Raw genomic sequence first — 19954 nt, 5'->3', positions numbered from 1 at the left:
TGATATTTTATATATATATATATATATATATATATATATATATATAGAACCAACATGAGAATTGGACGAGAAGAGATCGATTTCGAAGGTCAAAAGCAACTTAGCTGTGTAGCTGTTCTGCTCTGTTCGCTCATATAGGTTTTTTTGAAGTGTTGTGAGTGTTTTCATGTTAAAATATATGTTAATAATTTTTTTATTTTTTAAAAATTATTTTTGATATAAATATATCAAAATAATTTAAAAATATTAAAAATATTTAATTTAAAATTAATAAAAATATTTAATTTTTTTAAAAAATATTTTTGAAATACAAAAATAAATAGTGATATCACTGCAGTTTTTTTATTTTTTTAATTGCGTGGTAGAATTAATTTTAATAAATATGTAAGTGGTGTTTTAGAATTAATTTCTAAAGCCAGAAGTAACTTGGCTGTTTTTTGCACTCATTTTTCTTTTAAAAAAATATGATTTTCCTAATTAGTTTTTTATGGAAATAATAAGTTACCTCGATATGACAAAATTATTGGTATTGTTTAAAACAGTTTTTGCCAGATAAAGGTGCAGTAATTTTTCTTAATAATATCATTTTTTAATTAGTTGTTTATGGAAATAATTATCCTGAAAAAATAAATCTATCCTTGTTGTTTTTATCATTGTAACGAAAAAAATTATAGTACACAGTAATTAATGCTATTTTGCTAGTTACTCTTCTAAATCTATTTTTTAAAAAATAAACAAAAAAAGGGGAGAAAATCAAATCCATTACCTATATATAAAAAGTATTAAGATCTCCACGTGGGTTGTCTTTCTTTTTCTTGTGCCTATTCTGTATATATTTAAGATGAATTTAATTGAATAACTAATAAAAGATATCATTAAATATTTTTATTTGAATATTATAAAATTTCTTATAACATTACCTATCAAAATCCCGTGTTAAAATGGAAATTTTCTAAATCCTCAACCTTAAATTAATATTGAAATCTAAACATAGATTTTTTATATGTTATATTTAATTAGAGCTATTAATTATGAAATTTTTTATTTTAAGTTCTGCTTCACATCATAGGTAAGTCTTTTCAGCTTATCTTTTCCTTTGCTGCTAACACTGAAATCACTCTCATATATTTTTGTTCATAAGTTGAAGTTGCACATGGCCAAAAAATGTCAAATGACCTTTCTCACTTCTTTTTTAAATTTATATATTGATGTTCTGCAAGTTTATCAATAATTTGCTTTGGCTCTTTTAGTTTAAATTTTCTCAATATTAACTCCAATGATTCAAAGAGATTCCAGTCTAATCCTTAGGAATTAAATGTGTTGGAGTATTATAAAGTCATTCTTGAAGTTTCATATAATAATTTATGTTTTTTTCACTTGTATTGAGATCATTATTTAATATGATATCAAAACTTAAATAATTAAGTGATTCATATAATAATTTATGTTTTTTTCACTTTTATTAAGATTATTATTTAATATGATATCAAAACTTTAATAATTAAGTGATTGTAAGTTTAAATTTTATTATTTGTATTTTATTAAAATAAATTAATAAAATTAAGCATAATGTAGCATTGGATATTATAAAACCATTTTATAATTTAAACTTTTTAAATTGAAAAGATTCTTCGATAGAAATTAAAATGAATCTAGTGAATAAATTCTTCATCTTCTTCCTTTCAGCTTTTATGTCTTTTCTCCAATTCTATAACACTTAACAATGCTTGACAAAAAATGTTAAAAAATATATATTTTAGTTTTCATGTTTTTTTATTATTCCATGATATCGTAATGTAAAGAACTCGTTAATTAGATTATGACTTATTTGTAGTAATTAAAGTCAATCAGCCTGTTTTGATGTATTTTTCACTGAATAGTGGGAAAGATTACATCAATATGCTTGGTGGCTAATGATATATAACCTTATATAATTGATAACTAATTTTTTTTTACACAAATTATATATATATATATATATATAATCTTTTAAATTTTTGAAAATGAAACTTGAGGATAGTTAACGTGTAATTCTCTACCAATAATATATTTGCATAAAAGAATGTGAAAAATAAACAGGGGATATTTGTTATTTGATGAAAATGATTTTCGTTAAAACAATGTGGAAGTAATTATATTTATTCTAATGAAAAAATTGATGCTGCTATATTGTCATGATATTGTACTTTTAATTTGAATATTATATATGTTCCGACTAATTTCTTAAGTTATTAAGACGAGAAAAAGGTAGAAATCACTGATCATATATTTATTAATATTAGTTCTACCATGCGCTTTGGAAAATAAAAAGAGCCGTGAGGCTTTTATTACATAGAATATACGAAAACAAAAGGCCCTTTTTATAGAACAGCTACTCCGCTTCTTCGACCCTTTACCAGCTTCTTCTCAAGCCCTCCGTCGAACCTTTTCTCTCTTATACCTTATGCCGCAAGCATTACATAAAGTCTTAAATAATGAAAAAAAAAAAAAAAGAAGAAGAAAAACATCAGCACTGCCACTCGAACACACACACACATAACCAGATAATAATAAAAAATTTATTGCTTGCAATGTAAATTTTTGGAAATTAAAGGAGTCACCCTGGGTCCGAGGGGACCTCCGCGCCACATAGGAGTGTTATTTGTTCCGCAGAGAGGATTGAGGCATGTTTTGCGAGGATGGAAGTGACATATTTCACATCGGCACTTGTGTGTTCCCGGAGATTTTCCACTCTCAGCGTCCCTGGATGAGGAATCCAAGAGGATGTAATTGTTCAAGGTAGCTGGTGGAAGCAAATCGGTGTTGAAGTAGCCACCGACTTCCAGCATGGAGCTACTATTTTGATCAGCAGCAGCAGCAGGAGGGTTCAACACATTATTATTCAAGTTGATCGCATGGGGTTGGCTCCCCGTCTCCTGTGTAGATGGGACGGTGGGCCTCCCGTTGCCCAATCCATGGGAGGAGGAAGGGGGTCCTCCGACCATCGTGCTATCCTCATCACAAATTGTTCCAGAATGATATGTATCAACATGTCCATGGTTAATCTCCTGTTAAGGCAATTATTATTATTATTTTTGTTGTTGGTCTTTTGAAGATTTTTACAACATAATTAAACTTGTGAACGCAAAATGAAAATGAGAGTGATTCAAGAAAATACAATTTTATATCAGGATTTCCTAAAGATCAGCCCCAGTTAAATAGAGTGTTGTAAAACAATCTATGTTCAGATTTTCATAATTAATTAAAGGCTTTAATTTATTTAATTTATATTTTCAAAAATTTATATTTCGAGCATTTCGGTAGTGATTTATAGTAAAAAACACAAGATGATGAGAAATTTGTCGTTCAAGCTATAGCTAATTACGAACTTCCATTAATGATTATTTATAAATTCATATTTTAAAGAAGGACAACTGTAGGTTTTCTGGCACAAATTAACTATATTGAAAAATAGTATAATTAACTCGCAACGTCATTTTTAATTATGTGTGTTCCAATTGACTAATCAGAATCTAGGATTATGTAATCTTTCTCCATATTCATTTATGGCTTTTTAGGATATTACTTATATATTTTTAGTTTTTATATTTGTAGAAATAAAATTTATATGAAACTTGCAAGTTATGCTCAAACAATGACGACTCTTAAATATCATTGAAAAACAAACAGATAATTGATGTGATTTGACGATGATTTTCATAAATAAATTATCATGAAAGAAAATTATGTTTACTTTGCTGTAAAAATCAATTAATAATCGAAATTAAGATCAAACATCGATCATCATTTTAACTATATATATACCACACAGTTAATCATATTGTTTGTCAACTGATTTTTCTTTTTTTAGGTTAACTAATTAATTAAGGGAGAATATGATTTTTTTCCCAATATTTTTTTATGAGAAATTTAACTAGAGATAAATATATACCTCATCACTGGTGTTGGGGCCATTGAAGTTGAAGGTGGCAAGGCTAGGAGTCGTCACGGGGACTGGAATATTGAATAAATCACTTAGTTTTATTTGATGATTTAATTCATAATGATTTGCCAAACCTAGTTTCAGGTTCAGATCCACCATATTTCCTGCATTGTTCTTGTCATTGAAACCACCAATATTTGAGGCAGACGTTGCTTGATGGAAATATCGCAGAGAATCCATGAGTGTTCCAAGTCTTTTTGTCTGTAAATAAAAACAACCACGTCCATGCAAAATTATCAACCAAAAATAAATTATTTCAATTTATTCATTTAAGCATATAATTAAATTTGATCTAATCTTGAAAGGATCAAAAGCCAATCTCCAAATGCGACAATTCATAATTAGAGAAAAGAACTTGAGTTATGAACAAAATAAATACCCTACACATATATCCATACATATAAAAAGATCGTATTAATCCCATTTGTGGGTTTTATGCACAAAAAAAAGAAGTTGCAATAACAAATTTGGGCAAATAAGAAATATCATTTCTACATACAGAAATTAGCAATTCTTATATTATATGTTTGGAGAAGGGGGAGTGGAGATTACTACAAGATCAATCACACAAATCCTTTGATATGGACCTAGGCACTCCTAGAAAGAGCATTGAGAGAAAGTATGGTAAGAGGGAGAGGGAGAGGGAGACTTACAATTAGCAGAAGTATCAAACTAGTGGAAGCAAGATTATTATTAGCTTACTGGCGGTGTGAGGTGAACAGCACTCTTTAGGGCCTCATTTATAGGGCTTAGGGACATCAATATACATATATATATATATACATATATATATATATGGAAGGTTGGAAATTAAAGGAAAAACAATAAAATATGATGCAGGATATAGTGAAAGATATAAAATAAGGGTTCTCAAGTTTTAGATACAGAGAAAAATTGTTTAATTTATTATGAAATTCAGTAATTTATAAAACTGACTTGAAAAATCATTCAACAATTGTTTATATAACATGAAAATCAACCTAACCCATATAGAAAAAAAAATTAAAAACAAAAACTACCTAGGAAAGATTATTAAAATATATAAATAACAATACAAATAATTAAAATTTAAAATCAACTTCTTTTAAGCCCAATTTAAATTTCTCCATCACACTTGAATCGAAAATTTAACCACGATTCATCAGTTAAATTAAAAATTATAATTATTTTCATTAAATATTTAAAGTGTTCAAATTTCTTCTACAACCTTACTTTATCTACTTGATTCAAAATAAAAAATGAAAACAGAAGATGACATGTAAAAATAAATATGAACGAGCTCGTACGTACGTCCAATGGGGATAAATCCTATGATGGTCTAAAAATCTTGTGAGGATCCAAGATCTATGACTATTTATGGTTTATTAATTTATTTTATTTAACAAGACCTGGATTTGGACCATTAATTAATTAATGAACGTTTGTAATTTAAATTCATAAGGTAGGAGCACCCCAGATGTTTAACTAGTGGAGAACTTTCCCCAACAAGACAAAGAAAAACATAGTAAACTTTGTCTACCATTATTAATTGCTCGAGGGGAGACAAGAATGTGAGTGGTAGGGATGATGACAGGCCAGGTATTTTCCTCATGGGCATGGAATGCCAGAATTATTAACATTAAGAGGTTATTATTAATTAAATATTCCTGAATTCAAGTAAAATAATCTCGAGGTTCAGAAAAATGAAGGGACAAGCAAAGACTTGTCCAGAAAATAAAAATAAAAGTATGTATTGCTTTCATATATATTCATTAAAAAAAATTATATAACAGTACTCATTTTTATATATTAATATCGAGTAAAGAAATAATCGAGATTCTCCTTTAATTTCTTCTGCGCATAATCTAAAGACCTAAAATAGGAAAAATATAATTTTGTCATGCGCCCAAGTTACTAAATCATTACTCCCATGATTGAATCAATATATAATTAATAAACTTTGTGATATTGGTCCAAAAATGTCAATATTAAGGGCGTAATTTCATTGAAAACCAAGGTTCTTGTAACATCTTTAATCTAGACTTCGTTATTTTTCTTCTTCTTTTGGAAACTATATCTGGAATATGTCTCTCTTTGTGAATGGCTACAAGGATATTCTAGTAAAAGGACAACACAACCACTAGGCCTAGCTAGATTAATTAGGAATATTATTAATCCATTCATGTTTATCTAGCAAATTAACAACAATTAATTCATAATCACGTTTCTAATCCATCTAATCAGGTTTGATTACCTCATATGTTTAAGAAACAGCACAATTTTCCAAAGCAAGACAAGGATAGATATAGCATATTTAACGAAGATCTACGAGATAATGGTTCAAGTTTTATCTTCCTTAGTGTAAAAGAATTTTCTTAAAAAGAAATTAAGCCGTTAAATGATGCTTAGTTATAAAAAGATAATTTTATATTATTTTTTTATAAAAAATAATAATATCAAAATCTTTTAACAACTCATTTTTTTATTTATATAGTTATATATAATTTATTTTATAAAATGTAATTGTACATATAATATAAATATTTTAAATATAATATTATAAACATAAAACTGTTTTCTGGTGTTTGGAGAACATTGAAGATTATTTGGTATTCTAATTTTAAAACACAATTTATGTATGATTATTGTATAATATAACATGTTTTGCATTCAAATGTATTTTCTAGCAATATTATCTAAATTAAAGTATTATATGTACTAAAAAATAAAATTAATGTACTTTTATACTTAATATATCCTAATATATTATTTCCTATATAAATATATTAGTATTAATTTATTATTGTCTAATAATATTATATTTTAAAGTGTTTTATTAATATATTATTATTTATACACACACACGTACACAAAACACTTTCCTAAACAAGAAAAGGAAAATTATAGTAAATTAGGTTAACATTATTAATTACTTGATGAGAGACAACAAAGTGAGTGATAGAGATGATGATATGCCAAGTATTTTCCTCACAAAAATATTTATTTTCAAGATTTATTTTTTTCTTGTTTGGGCAACTAAATTTTCCTTTTTCATATAATATTTGGCAACTAGAATTTTTATTTTTATTTTTTGTAAATTTCTACCAAACCTCATGTAGTTTATCTTATTAAAGTAAACGGAAAATGATACCCTTTTAACTAACAGAAATCCTTCAAAAATAGTCTAAACAAGACAGAAAAATATAATAAACTTGGTTTGCAATAATAAAAACTTGAGGAGTGATAAAAATGTGAACCATGTCTCCAATTTTGAGATTGGAATGCATTCATATATATTCAATAAACTATGATCTATAATTTTTTTAATCAAAACTTTAAAATAATACTTGAATAATTAAAATCTTAATAGTCAATATTTATTTAGAGTCCGTCTATTTCTATTTTTGAGGTTGCCTCAACCACAAGTTCAATTATGTTTGGTTAATAAAACAATTACGTAGTTTATTTTCAATCCCACTAAAAACTTTTTGTTGGACCTTGATTAAGAAAATATTATAATTTATAGCTGTTTTAAAAAATTAATTTTTTAAATTACCATCACAAAAGCTATCTCAATTTTAAACACACACTTAATCAAGCACTAAAATCAAGATATTTTTGGTATGAACACTGACCTTTTATATACACTTCTAACTTTAAGATAAAAAAATCTAGAAAAGGAAAAACAATTTGAAAAAAATCCATAAAAGAAAAAAAATATCTAAGTTTCCAATTCTATGTATAAACATTTTTTCTAGATTATTTGTAAATACGTTGTAACCCAATTTTTTGAAAGTATATTAAAATAAAAATAATTAAAGGAAATAATGAAATTAACTAAAATTACTAAAAAAAACACCCATATTTTTTTTTTGAAACGTGTGCAAAAATAAAGGTCAAAGATTGAGTTACAACAAATACTCTTAATTTTCTTGGACAATTTTCTAGTCTTTTCTGAATATCTGCCTTTGCTGCTTTTGTTGTGTTTCTTTATGATGATTTTCCATCACTAGCTAGCATTTTCTTTATAAAAAAAAACAACTCCATGAGCAGCAACGCATGAGAAATTTTCCTTGAAAGATGTTCTATGCCAGTTTTTGCCTAACAAGACTAAAATTGAAACAATAGCTTTATATTAATTCATTAACGTACTCTTCAGGTAACGACCATTTAAGATTAAAAGTTAAGAGTCATTGCTGCTTTATATTAAAATTCTTAATATGATGAGAAATGAGATTTGTAATTAACCCTATAATTTGAATCAGTAGCAAGACCAGATCTGACAGCTATTATCATAGGGTGATGTTCAAACCAGAATGTGCCAGGCGCCGAGAAGCTGGTATACACTTGCTGGAAATAATAGACGATGGGTGTCCTCATCCTCCAGCTTCCTTTTAACCTTAATTTCATCCCAAAATCAATTTAATTTAAGCAAACATTTATTAGCCTAGCAAGACCAAGTTTAAGCGATTGAGGTAAACCATGTGTCCCACAAAGAAAACCTAGTTCAACCTGGCAAGCATTGTCCGAGACTTCCATAACAATAGCAGACCAACCAACAAACATTGGAACGAAAAGATAAATAAAATTGCGGACAGAAAAACCTAGAGATGGCATTTGTCAATCTTTGAATCCCAAAATACTCAATAACCACGCCAAATAAGCAAAGGCTATAACAAGAGTATGTCCTAACACAGGAAGAAGAAGAAAGAGACAAGGTGGCAAATGGGAGGTCACATTCCCGACTTGCGCAATTCCTCAGCACCATGCGCAAAATGGCACCTATCACCAAAAGTGCAAGATCCTTTGTTGAAGTTCTCACAGATCTTGGTCTTGAAGTTGTTTGATCCACCAGAAGAGTGCATCACTTGGTTTTTTATGGGAGGTCCAGAGGCTTGACCGACATTTGAAATAAGCTGCCGAACCATGTCACTTGCTTGACTGATCTGATCAAATGAACCCTCAAGCTCTATGCTCCTCTTTTTAGGGTCTGCCTCATGATCCCTTATGGAAAGCTTGGCTCCAGTAACACGACAAATATGCTTCGAGTTAACACCGTTTTTTCCAATGATGGCTCCAGCCAGTGATGCATCAATACTGATCTTAGTAGTTGCAGAGGACCCAAAGCTGGCTGCAGCACCATGACCTTGGTGTGGATGCTCCATGTGTCTGCTCATCCTGCCTGGAATTGGCCCCATGGCACGAGGATCCTCATATGATGGAGCAGCAGAAGCCTTCCCAAGCTCCCACTCACCATGGGCAAAGTGGCATTTATCACCAAACTTGCAACCTTCAACTGTGTTGTATTTATTGCACAAACGGGATTTCACAGATGGAGGAGAAGAGCGATCTTGATAAGAAAGGGTTGGGACACCTTGATTTCTGGATGCTGGTGGAAGAGCTGGGCTGCCACCAACATTAAGCATCTGAGACACAGCTTTAAAGCCACCAGGAACATAATGCAAGAAATGGCATCCCTCACCAAATGGACATCCAGAAGTACTGCAAAACAGAAGCATAGAAAAACGACCAGAAAATGAAAACTTTTTCTGCAGACCAAGGGTATTTAATTACAAAGTTACAATTACCAAATTAAGTGTAGTAAAAGAATTAAATTAGATGTCAAGACTCAAATTCAAAACAGGCGCACAATTATTTTTAAGAGGGAGGGGGCAGCATAGAACAAATCAACAATGAGAACTGACATAATGATTAGCTTGTGCAAAGATCTCTACAGCACAATAACCAAGCAGAAGTACAGCAAGAGGTAATGAATGTCATGGCAGAGTGCCACCACTAGTCAATGAAATGTGCATAAAAGCGAGCAACCAGATTTCATTTAACAAAGACTGTTCTGATGCACCAAGGAAAAAGTTGCTGTGCATTCGGAAAAAGGTATCCAAATCCACTGACTCATTGACATTCCATTGATGCCACTAAAATCTAGAACATATTCCAATTTAATTAACACAGAAAAATAATGAATTAACCAAAACTTGCATGACGAAAATATATTCATCATATATTTTTTTTTCAGAAACACAGTTAAAAGTTGAATAAACAAATCACCACCTTAAAAGAGAATATATTTCACCAATCCAATCATTAATCCTCAATAAAAAATTATCTCAGGCAACCAAATCAAGCAGTGAAGCATAAAAAAATAAAAATAAAACAAACAAAGCGCCAAGCAGCACCAGGAGCATTGCAGCCAGGTAGGTGAGGCAGATTAACTGATCTCTATAAAAAAATAAAAACAAATGACAATGTGTTTGCAAATTTGGAAAGCAAAATTACAAATCTAATTCAAAACACGGATAGTTAGGGAAGACCTCAAAAGAAGCGAGTAGAAAAATTTATCGAACACAAACACAGAAGTTAACATCAATTGTCAACAACATTACCCTTATCACAGGAAAAAAACAGCTAGTTAAAACAAAATGCAATATTTGTTATCATGAGAAAACACAACATCTCACAGAATGATAGAACACATCAATGGCTTGAGAATATGAGAAAGAAAAGGTACAGCACAACTAAAGAGTTGAAAAACCAAAAGACCTATCACAAAATGAACAAATATCTCAAATTAAAAGAACAAATCATTGTGCCTAGTAGCATTAAAACTAAAAAATCACAAATCTGTGGCCCTATCAGATGCATTTACAGCAACAGAAATCAATATTGCATCAACCCCTAAAACTAAAAGCACCATAACTTGAATCCTCCAAATCTAGAATTTCCTACTCATTGCAACTAGAACCACATCATGCTAATTGTAAATCAACTCTCACGTGTGCTCCCACTTATCTCAATGCCATACCATCCCCCTTAACACCCCCCCACCCCAACTAAAATAACTGTGAAACAATTAAAAATGTTGAAATATTTTCACCACCACCAATCTTTCCATATTTCTCCTTTCCCAAATTCATTTAATCAAGTTCATCAGAATAACATACTGAAATCAATGGATCAGATGCTGTCAAAAAACAAAAAAAAAAAATCTTTCAAAATGTGGCAAATGAAATAAAAAAATCTGGTTGCTATTTTCTAACAGAAGACAATTGAAATGCAATGAAAACATTTTAAAGAACACAAAACAGAGCTAAGATTAAAAGATTATTTCATCCCAAGAAATTTTTTATTTTGACAAGGAGGCATGTAAAGGGCAAAATAATCATTGTACTGTGATTGTTGCATTCATCAATAATGTAATGAGCATACAGAACTTTGAAAGAAAATTGACACAACAAACAAAAATCAAAGAAGCCGCAAAACAATGATCGAGTGTATAATACATGGAATTACACTCATGTTCAACTGTCATGTGAAGCCTGTTTCAGGTTATATGAGCCAGTTGCAAACTACTCATCAATGTATGATGCCTTTTACTTGCAAAGATTAGAGCGAATTATAAGTGGCCATTATAAGGAGGGCAAGTTTTGCATCCTGTAAAACTTCTTTCAGTTTACTATGTCCGAGCAAGTAGTTATCCAAAAGTACTCTCTGAAATCAACCGTTTCTGTTCAATTGTCTTGGTTATCATGATTAGAGGAAAACCTGTACCACAACTTTAACTTTCCAATTCATTAGTCCAAATCACACTAATTTCAAACTGAAACTAAAAAGAAAGTGTGTAAGCGAGCTTATTTTACAATTTGTACAGATTACAAATAGATGTAGCAGCATTTCGACTATTTATTTTAGATAGGTTAAGATTTGAACCTGAAAAACTTTGTGCATGGCTTCGATTTGCTTCCTATACCAGTTGAAAAGGACTCCATTTCTGTTGCACCAAAATTAATTAATTTCTCTCAGTTAAGATTTCAGTTATTTATTAACCTTCAAACTTTATGAAACTCTCCCATCATGTTACTCTTTCTGATTGCCATCAATAACATGATGATTTTATATGAAACAAACAATGCAAACAAGTGAAATTTTATTGAAATATTATCGAAATGGATAAGTTCTTTGGCCCCATTAAATATTCAAGTACAAAAAAAAATCCAATAGCAGTTTTCAAAACCAAAAAACACCCAAAACATTTCTATCACTCTTTTCTTTTCTTTTTTTAATTTCCCACCCTAGGAAGACAATAAAGCGAGAAGACAGTCTAAAATCTTGTCTTTTTAAGCTTTTAATTACCCATTGAAAAAACCAGAATAAATAAATAAAATCTTCAGTTGCAAAAAGATTTCAACCCCACATTTTACTTTTCTTCTTTTGAGCAATTTCATGGGAAAAAAAGGAATTCCGAGCAAATTCACATATCAAAGTACTGGAACAACAATCAGAGCAATCAAAAAGTAACAATAATAACACAAACATAAGCAGCCACCTATTAAATTCCCAAAAAAAAACCACTAACCACGTTAAAAACTCCACTAGAAATTTAAAACTATATAAAATTAACCTAAAAACACAAAAAAAATAAGCTTTTTTCAGAATTGAACTCTTAATTCCCCTCAGAAAGTAGCCCAAAAACAGTATTAGCACACTCAATTTAACTACAAATTTCGTTCATTTTAGCAGCATATTTTTTATTTTTCATTTAATTCTGCGTCATTAACTGTTTAGTAAACTCTGCGCAGCTCCTTAGTACCCTAACTAAATAAGCACCAACTCTACCAAATATAGGATTGAAAGTGAAACCTTACCTTGTCTGTTCTTTTTGTGGCCACCATTGCCATTAAAAGCAGCGTCGTTTCTGTTTCTCTTCCGGTGACCGCCGCCAAATTCCATTCTCTTAAGTAATTTTCAGATCCAGCAATTCACTAACTAAACTACCACTAATCCAACTCGCTCGGTAAGCAACGAAGGAAGGAGAAATATGAGAGAAAAAAGTGAGAAGAGGATAGGAATGAGAGAGAAACCCTAGAGAGAGAGGGAAATTGCGAAATCTAGGGTTTCGAAGAAGAGAAGGAAAGAGCGGGGGTGGGAGGGACTTCAAAGGGAAATAAATGAGAAAATTAAAAAAAAAAAAACGAAAACCAAAAAAAGCGGAATCGAAAATTAGGTTTAAATGGGGTTTATTTCTTTTTTTAGAAATTTGAATGAGAAGAGAGGAGAGGCGCACGTGATGCGCGCGTGCGTGAGGTGATGTTAGAAATTTGTGATGACCTGCTCACGTGTACTCCTTTTCTATCGTCATGATAAAATACAACCAAGAGTTTATTAAAAACTTGATCCCTGGAGCTTGTTTAAAATAATTTTTTAGCCCTTATAATATTAAAAATAATTTAATAGTTTAAACTTTCTCTGTTTAGTAAATTTTTTTAAATGCCTTATGGTTGTCCCCTTAACTATTTTTTTTTCTTTACTCTGTTTTTCACAATTTAAAAAGAAATTAAGGGTTGTTTGGAGTTTTTAAAAAAAAAATAGATAGAAAAGACATAAGCATAGCTTGTATTAAATGACCTGTAAATAAATTAGATTAGAACATGAATAGAAGTGCTAACTTATAAATAAATTAAAAAACATAAAGATTAAATATATTATTTTTTTATTTTAAGGCTACAAGAAGTAGTCTAATACAATCAAAATGTATGATTGATGAGTAAATAAATCTATGTATTATATGTGTATAAGTGTCTATTGCAATAAGTATGGATGGCAACAGGTAAATATGCGTTGAGTTATTGATATTTATACCCTATTATTTATTTATTAAGTAAAATACTCAGATATTTATTGGTCATCCCTATCTATTATACCCTATTATTTATTTATTAAGTAAAATACTCAGATATTTACTGGTCATCCCTATCCATCCCAAAAAACAGGAGTCAAGTGTTAAAAAAGGAGTCGAGTGTTACTGTTTCACATGAAAAGAACTATTTGATATTGGGCTTAATTATGGCCCTTATAGCAAGTTGTATATTAGTTGCATTTTTTAAAAACTTGGAACGTGAAATGTGTACCTGGCCAATCTAAATTCCTTTGAAATAAGATATTAAATGAATCATTGACTCCTTTATAATTTTGTCTTAAATTAAGATACACATTTGACATGAAAAACAAACCTACATGATGTACAGTGAAACAATATCTGTCTTAATTTTAACTTAAATAAAATTATTTTTTATATTGAGCCAACCAAACTCAAATAATCAACAATCAACTGTATTTGAAAAACACTTTTTAAAAAATTTAATTTTTTTTTAAATTAATATATTTTTAATGTTTTTAAATTATTTTAATGTACTAATCTAAAAAATAATTTTTAAAAAATAAAAATATATATATATATATTTTTAAATAAAAAATACTTTAAAAAACATCCAATCTCATTCTCAAACAAGTAAATAACTAATTAAATTTAAGATACTTCACAAGTCAAACTCAGTCTTGGTGTTTTAGATCCAGCAACCCAAATAACCTGAATCCTCTTCCAGATCAATCTCAAACCGAATATAAAAACCATGATATAGATGATTAAGCATTATCAAATGGGGGAGAAAGCTCATGTCGAATTTTAATTTGGAGAGTCCTAAATAATATCGAAGAAATCGTGAAAATAATATCGAAGACCACTAACTCGTGTTGTTTGCGAAGGCTCTCCATGTTAACTACAGATATCTCAAGTCGAGTCTAAAGTTTGAACATCAAACTATGGTTGAAATTCAAGGTAGTTTGAACATCAAACTATGGTTGAAATTCTACAGCAACTGAATAGAAAGAACTTGTGTTAATGTCTACAGCAAATTTTTCAAGGAATCTTGGGATGATTTCACTATGACAGGAAGAGTAGAGAACATCTGAGCATCCGTGTGTCAGAACAATAAGGTGCAATGTACAGCAAAATGTATCTAACACGGAGTGTCCAGAAAATTGTCAGATGTTCAAAGCATTTTGTGAAAATTTGTTCTAACAGTTGTCCTTCAGAGGTCACATTTATCCTTGTGCCCTATTTGTATCAAAACCCAGTAGCCATTATATCCCTACCATTTGATTCAAATCATTTTGCAACTCAACTCAGTAAAATACGATTGATTCTTGAGAGGTTTTTCAACAATACAGCGTGATTTCATAGCTACACTTTCAGTTATCCTCCAAAGCAAAATTGAAATTACCTGTTAAAGCTTTGTGAATAGATCCAGGCGAACAAACAAGCTTGTCTCCTTGAAGCTGTTTCCTCTAATGACTAGAGGAATGGGGATTATGAGGATAATGCCGATTACCGGAAAACAAGTAGCTAGTTAGCTCGAAAATCCAGGAAATGATGCAATTTCTGAACAAGCAGCTCATAGCTTCCGAAAAGGGGCTTGCTTTTAATAACCCAATCCTTCTCAAGAAGACCTGCTTTGTTACTTGTGAACATCTCATCGTGGAAAGTAGACACAATGCTGTAGACTGAGGTCCTTAGCACATCAGCCATGGCATAAGCTTTTGCATGTAGAGGACCACCTTGTTTTTTCGTTGTCACAACATCTCTTCTTCCTGTGTTTGGAGTATTCCATTTAATAGCAGCTGGCCCCATCAAGTGTTGGGGTTGCAAGCTTGTCTTCTTCCCCATGAAAGCTTCCACAGCGAGCAGGCTAGAGATAAGTGTTGAGGTAACAGCAGCATTGCTACCAGTGAGTTGTGCAACCCCAAATCTGTCCTCTTCGTGCGACCATGCAGTCAAGGAGGCAACTGCCCTGGCACACCATGCATACTTCTGCAGGAATTGAAAACAATTATTTAATTGTCTACGAATTCACACTGGTAAAATAATTTTTACATATGGTGGCAAAATTTTCAGTCACAGGCCACCTGCAGTAGAAGAGATTTCTTCCATCAATAAGATACTCAAAAACAAAATCTATAGTGTGATTTTGAAATCAATTTTGAACTCTATTTGAATGTATCAGATGCATTGGTTTTGCTGCATCAAACAGAGATATTAGCTTACCAACAAGAATATTGATATACTAAAACATTGACAACATCATCTGTAACAGTGATTTGTTTACGATATAATAACTGTAAAATAACCACAACAAACATTCAAAAAGCAGAATATTTCAATGTCATCAGCAACAATGTTCCATACCTGGAAGTTGTTTAGTGGTTCACAGTGCCTTGAATCCAGTTGAGAGTCAGTTGGCGACTGCAATTGATTGGATAGTTGGTGTGCCTTGTCAACAAAACAACCTTCCAAGCCTTCACTCAAGTTAGATGCAAGCTGTTCCAAAGGTCTCAAGCATGCAGCAACAACTCTTTTGTAAGTTTCACCAGTTTCTTCAAAAAATGCAGCTCGGCGCCAAGTATCTACATTATTCTCACAAACCATACACAGATCAAGATATGCAAGATACTGTGGAAGGGAATCTGGAATGCTCTCCTCAAGGGCTGCAAGGAGAGGCTCGCTGGGATTTGTCTCTGCTGCAGCAGAACCTTTTGGCGGTGCAAATAAGAACCTTTTTGTGTGTAGCACCTTCACAGTAACAACAGGGTGTCAAAAGAAGTAGGGTTTGGGAGAAGATAAGACAATTGTGGCTAATTATCTACACAAAACCTACTGCACCATGATTCAGACCAAGCAACACACCATAACACAAACACATTGCCATCTGCAAAGTTATTTTCATTGCAGGTATGAAACAGTGAGAGGATTCTTACAATTGAAGAAGTAAGAAATGTTAGGAAGCGGTAACCAGAAAAGGAAGTCGTGCATGCTACACATGCAGCAGACTGAAATAAATAATAAGATGAAAACATCATTCCATATGGTGCCCTATTGCAAGAATATTTCTAATCTGATCCATAAAGATTAAAAAACAAAAGGATAAAAATCCAGGCAGCTTGAAGAAGGATCAATGAGTGGCAATCACTACTGATACAAAGGTTTGCTATTTTATGTTCTGTTTAGATTGATAGGACCATTAAAGAGTTATTCTCTCATTGAAGTAGGATATTCAGAGGACGCATCTGAAGACAGATGAATGATTCAATGGCTGCTCTGAAAACTCAAACCTGTACTAGTGTCATTGGAAATAAATACTCAAACCTGTACTAGTGTCATTGGAAATCCAAGATGTTTATCATTTATTGTGTTCTTTTACCTTCCCCAAGAAAAGAAAAAAAAGAAAAAAAATTATCATTATTTTGTTCTTTAACTGTCCAGGCAAGAAAAATATGGTTGGACATTCAGTTAAATTTTCTCCAATGCATCGAAGTGCTGGACACACACACACACACACACATACATATATATAAATAAACAGTTTTTTACCAGTAAAGAAAGATATACAAATAGACATCAGATAGCTCAGAGTGATGATTATAAAGCTTGAAAGCCAAAGTCATGTGGCTTTTTGATTCATGGACTTGTTCAAGTCAAGTTATCTGTAATGGTTTTTTTAAAACAGATGACATAAAAACAATAAGGGCATTTATACTTACCTGATGTAAATGGTGACTCAATTCCCAACAGAAAACTACAGAAAAGCTCCCAATATACAGAATGATCTGCTCAGTGATGAACTGCCCCATGGTCCCTACACTCTTAAATTGCTCTGGAAGAAACACTTGCAGCACAGCTAAGAAAAGGTAAGCCACATTTGAAAGCTTTAAAGCTCGTTTAATAGCCAAAGGAAGTCCCATCTTGAAGCTGTAGAAAAGAGGACGCTGTCCACAATGCCAACAAAAAATTAGCAATCACAAATCCCATAACTAAAAGAGAAAATGCCACCAATAGATTATCACAAAAAACAACCAATTAAACAACAACCAAATCTCGCTTGAATAATTAGAAAATCCAGAACTCATCATTTTTATGAAAACACACTTGTAAGCACTCTCAAAGTGAAAATTGTAACTTGCTTCCGTAAGTGACACAAAATAAGTTTCTGAAAACAGCTAACAAAATCTTACCCTTTACATTCATCAATCCTATACAAGTACTCAAATCAAATATCAAAAGCCCAAACCTCAGTCTCAATAACATACTTCAACCTTATAATTACTAAACACAACTTCTATCAAGAACAACACACACATTACAGTCACTATTCTTACATAGGTCTTTCGCATCAAAAACCCACCAATCCATTTTCAATAACAATCCTAAAAAAAAAAATCAAGAACACAACTTTATAAGCAAAACATCACATTAAAAAACAACCCACCATAAGAATCTTCAAAACAAACTACAGAAATTAACAAAACGCCACACTCACTTGCATTGATCTTCCACATTATCAAGAGCCCATATTCTTACATGGGTCTTTCGCATCATCAAAACCCCACAATCCACTTTCAATAACAATCCAATAAAAGCATCAAGAATACAACTTTGTAAACAAAACATCACATTAACAACCAACCCAGCATAAAAATCTTCAAGAAAAACTACAGATATTAACAAAATGTCACACTCACTTGCATTTATCTTCCACATTATCAAGAACCCGTATCTCATTTTCAATAACAATCCACTTCAAATACTAAGATCAAAACTTTATCAACAAAACAAACATAGCAAAAAAAAAATAGCTACAGTCACTGACCTGAATGATCGGAAACTCCAAAACCCATCTTTTTTTATAAACATCAAACAACCCATACAAAACCCCAAACACAAAACCCCTAAATCCTAACCTCGCAATCAACTCAAACCCATCAAAACCACACAAACACACCACTGACAAAGCCCCAGATATCCCAGCAACCACCACAAACACCACAAATCTCGCCGAAACCAACGCACGACGGCGAAACTCAGGCTCCACCGGTGACGACACAAAAGCAAAGCGGACGAGACCGGCGGCGAGCTGGAGAGGAGAGGCGTAGGGAAGAGATTGTGGAGAGGAGAGGATAGAGAGAGAAGAGGAGAAGAGGAGGTTAGAGAAGGCAAAAGTTAAAAACTTGAGAAGTGAAAAACATAGTTGGGATGGTGAAAATTTGGGAGTGGTAAAAAAGGCGAGGAGGAAGAGTTTTGTGAGTAAGTAAATGGTGGTCGAAGTGAAGGTTTGCCAAATTAGAAACCCTAAGAATCTGTTTTTCGACACCAGTTCAGGCGGCGGAGACATTTTTTCTTGCTTTGTGATGGATTGGAGGAGAAGAAAAGGGAGGGGGAGGGGGCTAGTCTAGAGAAGAGTGGAAGAAGCGGGAATGTCAGCTCTAGTGGAACACGGAAAAGGGCCTTGAAGGAGGGCTTTTTATTTTGGGTTGCGTTTTGTTGAAGCTACGCCCCAATTACTAGATAGTTTTTCGTTCATGGGCTTTAGGACTAATTAATCCTTACTTTGGTGTCCGAAGTTAGGACAGTCATAAAAACCAAAAAAAAACTCAATCCTGACAGTTATTTCCTTGGATTTTGAATCGAAGAACATACTTGCTTTCCATGCGAGTCAAAGCTTACAAGGATGATCCGATACATAGGTATAAACACGGTCTAATATGATGAGTTGATTTGATAAACTAATGATTTAAAAATTTATTTAAATCAAATTATAATTTTAATTGATTTTAATGGTGGCATAGCTAAATTTAAGTAATATACCTAGTTAAATTCAGTCCAAATATAATTAGATAAAAACCAAGAATGTTTTCTTAAAAAATGATATGACGTGATTTCAGACAAAAACAAAATACTTAAATTAACTTAATGATCTGTGAGCTGATGAAAAATCAGGAACTCATGTCATTTTTGAAGTCTAAACCCTATAATTCAATGGTTAGAAAAACTTATTTTCCTCAGTTGATTTATTAAGGTTGAACTTTAAAGCAATGTATTGTACGCCCCAATTACTAGATAGTTTTTCGTTGATGGGCTTTAGGCCTAATTAATCCTTGCTTTGGTGTCCAAAGTTAGGACCCTCATAAAAACCGGAAAAAAAAAATTCAATCCTGACAGTTTTGGATTTATTGAGGTTGAACTTTAAAGCAATGTATTATTATACAGAGAGGTTAATGTAGAGGTGCATCATTAAGATTACCGAAGAGAAAACTTAAGTTTGTTTTTTGGTGGTTATGTATGAATAATAGGATTAGGAAATCGCA

General features: G+C 31.6%; 3 protein-coding genes and 1 long non-coding RNA gene across 4 annotated transcripts; 1 reads left to right on the top strand and 3 right to left on the bottom strand.

Annotated features, from left to right (window-relative positions):
• Positions 1–2246: 2246 nt before the first annotated feature.
• LOC105134975 (GATA transcription factor 29-like) lies at positions 2247–2991 on the bottom strand. Its single transcript, XM_011039619.1, has 2 exons — positions 2601–2991; positions 2247–2466 (listed from the first exon to the last, which is right to left on the bottom strand). Exons 1-2 carry the CDS (start codon positions 2982–2984, stop codon positions 2407–2409), a joined length of 444 nt encoding a protein of 147 aa, XP_011037921.1. The 5' UTR covers positions 2985–2991; the 3' UTR covers positions 2247–2406.
• A 5531-nt stretch (positions 2992–8522) lies between these two features.
• Positions 8523–13119, bottom strand: LOC105134974 (zinc finger CCCH domain-containing protein 14-like). Its single transcript, XM_011039618.1, has 3 exons — positions 12625–13119; positions 11690–11750; positions 8523–9463 (listed from the first exon to the last, which is right to left on the bottom strand). The coding sequence occupies exons 1-3, from the start codon at positions 12707–12709 to the stop codon at positions 8695–8697; spliced, it is 915 nt and encodes a 304-aa protein (XP_011037920.1). The 5' UTR covers positions 12710–13119; the 3' UTR covers positions 8523–8694.
• Positions 13120–14933: 1814 nt separating this feature from the next.
• On the bottom strand, positions 14934–19084 carry LOC105134973 (nucleoporin protein Ndc1-Nup protein). The gene is made up of 4 exons (XM_011039617.1): positions 18460–19084; positions 17354–17578; positions 16002–16385; positions 14934–15626 (listed from the first exon to the last, which is right to left on the bottom strand). The coding sequence occupies exons 1-4, from the start codon at positions 18979–18981 to the stop codon at positions 15162–15164; spliced, it is 1596 nt and encodes a 531-aa protein (XP_011037919.1). The 5' UTR covers positions 18982–19084; the 3' UTR covers positions 14934–15161.
• Positions 17587–18442, top strand: LOC105134972 (uncharacterized). Its single transcript, XR_844106.1, has 2 exons — positions 17587–17911; positions 17949–18442. It is a non-coding gene; the product is annotated as an uncharacterized LOC105134972 (long non-coding RNA).
• Positions 19085–19954: the final 870 nt, after the last annotated feature.

This window comes from Populus euphratica, unplaced genomic scaffold, assembly GCF_000495115.2.
Source record: "Populus euphratica unplaced genomic scaffold, PopEup_1.0 scaffold57.1, whole genome shotgun sequence".
NCBI lineage: Eukaryota > Viridiplantae > Streptophyta > Magnoliopsida > Malpighiales > Salicaceae > Populus > Populus euphratica.
This window is presented reverse-complemented; position numbering and strand designations above follow the sequence as displayed.

Bases quoted from the DNA above. Each gene is read 5' to 3' on its own strand.
- LOC105134973 (XM_011039617.1), bottom strand. From the start codon at position 18,981: ATGTCTCCGCCGCCTGAACTGGTGTCGAAAAACAGATTCTTAGGGTTT. The intron at 16,386-17,353 runs GTAAGTATAAAT...GTTACTGTGAAG, and splicing joins TGAGTCACCATTTACATCAG to GTGCTACACACAAAAAGGTT. The intron at 15,627-16,001 runs GTATGGAACATT...CAATTCCTGCAG, and splicing joins AACCACTAAACAACTTCCAG to AAGTATGCATGGTGTGCCAG.
- LOC105134975 (XM_011039619.1), bottom strand. From the start codon at position 2,984: ATGGTCGGAGGACCCCCTTCCTCCTCCCATGGATTGGGCAACGGGAGG. The intron at 2,467-2,600 runs GTGACTCCTTTA...TCATTATTTAAG, and splicing joins GAGGTCCCCTCGGACCCAGG to ACTTTATGTAATGCTTGCGG.
- LOC105134974 (XM_011039618.1), bottom strand. From the start codon at position 12,709: ATGGAATTTGGCGGCGGTCACCGGAAGAGAAACAGAAACGACGCTGCT. The intron at 11,751-12,624 runs GTAAGGTTTCAC...TTGGTGCAACAG, and splicing joins CCACAAAAAGAACAGACAAG to AAATGGAGTCCTTTTCAACT. The intron at 9,464-11,689 runs GTTCAAATCTTA...TCTGTTTTGCAG, and splicing joins CCATGCACAAAGTTTTTCAG to TACTTCTGGATGTCCATTTG.